This window comes from Athene cunicularia (genome assembly GCF_003259725.1).
Source record: "Athene cunicularia isolate RWA chromosome 5 unlocalized genomic scaffold, athCun1 chr5_part1, whole genome shotgun sequence".
NCBI lineage: Eukaryota > Metazoa > Chordata > Aves > Strigiformes > Strigidae > Athene > Athene cunicularia.
Window position 1 is genome coordinate 37,997,873 of NW_020799101.1, and position 6,894 is coordinate 38,004,766.

The 6,894-nt window shown below is 44.8% G+C and overlaps 1 protein-coding gene across 1 annotated transcript; it reads right to left on the bottom strand.

Annotated features, from left to right (window-relative positions):
• Positions 1 to 4,316: 4,316 nt before the first annotated feature.
• ADAM20 (ADAM metallopeptidase domain 20) lies at positions 4,317 to 6,649 on the bottom strand. The gene is given in 9 exon segments (XM_026849319.1): positions 4,317 to 4,441; positions 4,443 to 4,746; positions 4,748 to 4,785; positions 4,787 to 4,991; positions 4,993 to 5,031; positions 5,033 to 5,170; positions 5,172 to 5,573; positions 5,575 to 5,851; positions 5,854 to 6,649. Coding segments are annotated over 9 exon segments (2,283 nt in total). The 3' UTR covers positions 4,317 to 4,357.
• Between the last annotated feature and the right edge of the window lie 245 nt (positions 6,650 to 6,894).

The following is a 6,894-nucleotide window of genomic DNA, read 5'->3' on the forward strand; positions in this document are numbered from 1 at the left end:
AGGGCCCGGGGGCCGCGGCGGCCTGAGGAACGGGGCTTCTCCGCCGTGCCGGGCTCTCGCCGCCGAGGTGGGGTGGGCCCTGGGGAGCCCTCCCCGCCCGCCAGAGTGGGCAACACAGCGTCCTCCTGCCCGCAGGCACCCTCCCTGCCCCTGCCCCTGCCCCGCGGCGTTGCCTGGCCCCCACTCCGCTCCCCACGTTTTTCCTGAGGGTTAGGGAGCGGGTGGCAGTTTGCTGGGGGGGTGTGGGTGACCTGCTCCCAGCCCCTTTAACTGGCCACACATCCAACTGAAAAGCAGATCAGACAGAGATGGGCAGAAGCAAAAGCCCACTACAGAGAGCATCCACACCAGCTCCCAGTTATCCTGTGAATCAGTACAGGTAGCCTTAGATTCAGAACCACAAATAGCAAGCACACAGAACTGCTGTGCTGACCACCACTGCTGGGAACAATACCTGACTATTCTACAGCAAGTGTTCAGTTTGAGGATTTGTGACATTTTTCTCAAAACTACAGAACAGATAATTACCTACCAATAGAAAGGCAAAGTAGTTCAGCTTTCCATCTAACAGAGGAGCCACTTGAACCTGGGACTCCTGTACCCTCAGGGAGTTCTTGAACCAGTATATTATTGGGGAAAAGCAAGGCAAAATTTATCCCTACTTATTTCCTTATTAAACTTTACCCTTATCTTTTTCAGCACCTGCTGCAAGCATGGCAATACAGATAATGACAACAGGGAACAGTGACCAAGGCCTGGTGCAATTTAATTACCTAACTGCTTGGCACTACTGGGACAGCCCCGTCTACTCATTGCAGGAACTTTTCTGATGAAAATGAGAACCGAGTGCTCTGGTCCTCAGTGTTACACTACCAATCTGTCCGGTACTGCAGTACAGATAAGTATTTTTGACTGCATTCATTCAAAGATTATGTTTGGATTCCTCAATTTAACAGGGAGAGGCAGCCTCGGGGTGCTGGATCTCTGGATTAGAAGAAGAGTGTGCCACAGGCCTTAATGCTTAGTTCTAACACTCAGTTTAGCACAACTGTCTCAGAGATGGGAGACAGGCATTCAGGGCCAAATTACACCTTCCATGATGAGCAAAGTCTATCACAGGAGGATTTCTTAAACCGTTAAGCACAGCATTCAGATTCCCACCTGTTTCCATCCAGTTCCCACAGTTACATTGTCCTGGATATCTATACTTACTTTTGGCCAATGATTAAGATGACTGGAAAGCAGAACTTGCACTATGCCCATCAATTATTTTTCCTCGAAACTCAGGTTCTGCTAATACAGTACTTGGCAAACTCCTTGAAGATGCATACTGTTCCTTAGCAGCAGTTTTAATGTATTTTAGAGATTACAGTCTTGGCTTGGAACAAAAACAATTTTATCCTGATCTGAAATTAAAAAAACCCTCTTAATACTGCAGTTAGAAGTCTTGTTAAGCCAAGACAAGATTTCAAACAAGAAACATGGGTAAATCATTGTTGTCACTTACTCCTAGGCAGCTCCACCCACTACCTCTGGCCTGCCACATGCTAACAGATACCTAAGACTTAACACCTTGCTGCACTGGCACAGACCATTTCATGTGTCTTCATAGTCAGATACTTCCCTCCAGCACCATTTAATATACTAGGCTGACCCACATCTCTTGGGAGATGCTGCAGCAGTATTTGCAGGCTGCCTTTTCCATGTACAAGTGACTTACATGTTAGCCAAGTTCTCACATCCATTTAAAAAGGCAATTAAAACTAGGAGGAAAAAAAAGGGGGTAGCCAGAAAGATTAGGACTTGCACCTTCAAACCACAGTAGGATATTTTTCACAAACCACCAGAAATACCTAGTTATTCGTTGCTATGGTGAAATCAGAAACAACAATATTTTCAAGGCAAAAACCTTACTGAGGGAGCTCACACATTTTATAAAAACATAGACTAGGTTTTTTGGGATGTATGTTTGTCTTTATCATATGGTCTAAACAGAAATGGAAGAAAAGCATACAGGAATACTCCTGTCCAAAGTTTGCTGAAAGCCTCCTCCCAATTTACAGTCATGGCTTTTTAGATCAATCCTTAAACACAGAGAAAAATGGAAACTACAGCATTTTATTGCTTTGTCTCGTCCAAAATTTCATTTGTAAGTAAGCTTTCTAGCCTAAACTGTACTTTCATTTACACCTCTGTCTCTTCAGTATGCAGGTCTGTAAGTAAGAACTCACTAAGTGTCTCTCCAGTCTCAGCATCTTGGCAATTTACGGTACACTATCCATCAACAACAGCAGGCCATCACGGTGGCAGCCTGAGACTTCTGCCACTGATCTTTATGTATTTAAAAAGGAAAAAAAAGAAGTCTGCCAGTACTTACCAGTTGTGCATAGCTAATTGGAAGGTGCTGGGTGTGGTGTTTATGTCAGTTTTTAGCTCCATCTTTCACCTCATCCACATTCCCTATCTATCACATGTCCCTTGCTTCTCACACCTGAATTAAGATTTTTATTTCTGAGGAAAAAAAAACCCAAACGACAACTCTTTCCCCCCACCACCAAAAAAAACGTCTCTGGTTATAAGGAATATATTTGGGGTGTTAGTCAAGGGGCAGTTATCTTGTCTTGACAAAAATGCAGAATTAAGTTTTCTTCATCTAATGAAAACCAGCCATGTTGTACCAAGACAATAAGCATAGCCTGCTGAACAAACACTCTGTTACCTCATTTCCCCAGATAAATACAGATAACAATTTAGTAACAATTACAATTGTTATTGACAAATAATTGACAAATATTTAACAATTTAATAACAATTTAATTTGCTTTAGACAAAAAGGCATGAAGAACCGTGAATGACATCCCTTGTACTTCACATCCAATAATAATGAAACCAGCCCTTTCTGAATGCAGAACACAATCATTTTTAAAAAAAACCCAAACATACAGGAAAATGTGTATTCTAAAAAAATAAATGTCATACTTGGGAGAGAGCAAGAGTTGACCATCATCATTTGGGAAGAGCAACCTACAGCTTTCTTCCCAAGTGTTACAAGTACTGAGGTACTTATCCTACCTTTATAGAATGTTTGCTAAAAATGTGGTCTTTGTTTTTCAAATGCAGATAATTCTTTTGGTAGCAGACAAGTGTATTATAGCCCTTAATCCAGAAACACCAGTCCTTTAAAAAAAAAGTTTTCACTGTAAATATGCACTAGACTCCTCTTTATGCTGATCTGGTTGAAAGACCTAGTCACTGCTATAATATAAATAATAAAAGTTATTGAATGGAATTTCCACATCCCTTGTATTTTATCATGTTAGACACATTTTATCTCATGTTAAAAAATGAAAAATGCAGTGCTTCTGTGTGGTACTCTATAGAGCTGCAAGGACACGTTCAGTAAAAGCTTAAGCAGCAATTGCATAGTAAGGCAAGAGAAACCCACTGCGATAGTTAGATAAAACATCTATCAAATATTGCAGGAATTTGGGAGGGATGGGACGACAAGACACAGTTGCACAACAGTTCTAGATATTTTAGAAATCCAGTGAACTAATGCAACCTCACAGACAGCTCCTCTTAGTGACAATAAAATACATTGCACTCCTCAGAAGAGCTCAGCAGTCAAGGTACTGGAAAGTTTCCAGAAAAGAAGGACAATTTGTTTTTCTGAAATGTCAGGTTTGGTGTCACTACACTTTTGATGTACATCTTATGGTTCAGACATGCTTTCTGGCGTGATCTGGGTAATAGTTCTCTACTGTCTCACAAAACAAGGACTCTGTTCCCTGGGATCTGAAGGGCTACTCCCTAGAAACAGCTGGAAGGGCTTATGCCACAAACACCTGCATCTCACTGCAATAACCTGTTTCTTGCCTGCATGTGTGTCACAGATGTGCATTAAAAGGAGACTGCAAGAGCAATTTTTTCTCTTTGGTTATTAATGACTAACCCAAGCAAGATGTTCACTTACCATCTTTCTCCCTGAACTGGAGAAAACTTTAGATGAAGGAGTAGATTGGAGCAAATAATTTATCTGCACCTGTTTTAAGAAGTTTACATTTGTAAACTATTGCTATGAAGCATAAGCGCCATACCTACAGTTTACTTAACTACTTTGGTTTAAGAGCTCAAGGTGCAAAGAACAGCATGCTGTATTGCCTGCATTTATTAACTTAAACAAGGATAACATTTACTCTGCATTTAATGATATCTCATGAGATTAGAACTATTCAGAACATGTTGATTTATTTTGATGAGTTATCGGCTGGCTCTACTCAAAGGAGATTTCCCCAGGAGCATACAAAGTTACTGCTTGTTGGTCTTCAGCAAGTGCTTTGTGGTGGATTTTGACTCACTAGCAGGTGTTCTCCTTTAGGAATTGCTGGCATTTCCAGTATTTGAAACAACCACTATCATTTTCTGAGGAACTGGGCCTTTTTCCTCCTAAGCCATCCCACTGTTTCACATTTACAAAATATGATAAGGGTTACTCCAAAGATACAGAGAAGGAGAAGCCTAAGTGGTGCTACTCCTACTTTTGCTCTCCAAAAAATCTCCGTGGCTGGAGGGGGTCCACTGTCAATGCTACCTCCAAATCCTTCCCATTCACAATATGGAGGAACCCAGCCATACCTGCAGTGACAGTTCTTATGATTGTTACACACTCCTCTGACATGACACTTTGTCACATTATGGTCATAGTTCGGCAGTGAGATGCTGGTACATGTCCCGTTGATACAAATCACTACTACATGGCGTGCCATCTGCCACAGCTCCCACATCAGCTATTTGGTATCCCTACATGATAGTCAAGAGCCCAACACTTTTTATCCCCAACAAGGGTTTGGACTAGTGTTACGTGGTTCTGCAAGGCAGGCAATTTGTGTATGTTCTCACACTGGATCCTACCACACAAGATATCCTCAATCCTGCATTTTGTATAATGGATATTGTTAAAAATACCACAATTCCCAAACCGGTCACCCTGCTTTGAAGCAGTCTAAAGGAGCAACTCTGGCTTGTTTGCTGGAGATGCTGGCACTGTTTAGCATGGAAAGAACATTTTCCTCAATAGCAATAAGCACTATCTTTGCAAGGGGTTCCATCTTGTACATAAACGTCTGGTGGGCACCACAGGGATGTCCCGTTGCAATACTCTGGCAAGTCAGTCACCAGTACTTGCTCTGTGGAGTGTTCCTGCTGGAAGGACCTGGCAGCCTTTGCAGCATTTTCCAGAAGCACAGACCAAACCTGCAGTGAATGTACAGTTCGGGTGACAACAAGGATCCTTTCTACAGTTCGACTCTGAACCACAGTCAAATTGCCCTCCACTTTCTACTATCTTACTCCCACAGTATTCATGCTTCATGGTGTAGAAAGTGCCAGGTGCTGACAGTTGACAAATGCAGCCAACGCCTCACCCAAGCAGGTCAAAATAGTCTTTATAACTGCAGTCACTGAACACATCAGTGTCAATAACACTTTTGTACATGATGCATTTCTTTCGTCTACATTTACTGCCCTGTTCATCACAGCACATCCCAAGAGTATGGCCCAGCTCATGAACAAAACATGAAGAATGAGGACAGCTTGCTATCAGTGAAGGAAACAACTGCTGATGACCACTGGTTATTACACATGGACCCTAGAATCGCCAATCCCAGGCTCCTTCCAAAGCGCTGAAATGCAAATAAATGAGCAGTATCATGGCACATCCGTGGAGACAGGTCTGTCCTCCGCCATTTGTTAAAGTCATCAAGTGCCTTGTTGGCAGAGTTAGTAATGTTTATAAGTTTGCTTTTGGTCCAGATGTCCAGTCCCACAAGAAACAGCCGAACAGAAAGCTGTGGATTTCTATGACTTGCCTCAAGACTACAGATTCATTCCTGCCTGACTTCACAAACTGCACATTGTCCACGACCACTACCATCTTCACATACCTGACACATGTCCACCAATCCTTCAGCATCTCCTCCACCACCCAGGGGGCCTTGAGCCATGGCAGCAAAGCCTTTTGGTGCTGCAGCTCCTTTGGGGTCAACCCGCAGGGGGGGCCCACAGAGTTGCTGGCCTCCTCCCTGTGGTAGAGGATGTGCCCAAAGGCCAGATTGTCAGGGATGGGCTCGATCTCGTAGGTGCCATCCTCCACCCAGAGCAAGCCGTGGAGGCTGCTGCCACAGGTGCTGAGGGCCACAAGGGAGCCAGGGCCTCCCTAGTAGAGGCAGTTGTCCTGCACAAAGGGGTGCTGCTCCCAGCAGGCCCCATCCTTGCCGTAGGTGACCAGAGCAAAGGGGCAGGAGACCAGGTCCCTCCTGGGCCGCAGGTGCAGCACTCACGGCTGCCCGACCACCTCCAGCCAGTAGGACACTGCCAGGGGGCTGGTGTCAGCACGGGGGCTCAACTGCTGTGGCACCATCACCCACGTGGCAATGACAAGCAGCTCCCCAGACAGGTCCCCTTGATAGCAGGGCACCCTGCCAGGCCCAGCCGCACCAGCAGTGCCCCCATCACCACTGCCCTGCCCCAATGTGTGAGGGGACAGAGCCTGGAAGGGCCCTGCTGGGGGGAACCAGCCCGGGGCCTCCAACCGCTGAGGAGGAGCACCTGCATTGCCACCACCTTCACCTTCCCCCTGGGCAAACGGCATCCTGCAGCCTGCAGGTGTATCTCAGAGGGTTGGGAGAGTGCCTCAAGATATCCAGCCCCTGCTCTTTGTGCAGGTACAGAGACTCTTATGGAGAGGAACAAATAAGTTAGCCTACCACAAGCACTTTCCCATGTTTTTATAATCTTCATTTTCAAATTAATGGGTGTTTCTCCTGAGCAGACATAGTAAGGAGGAGCCCCAGCTCAGTTTCACAGTCCTTGTCACAGATGTTTACGTTGAGCAAA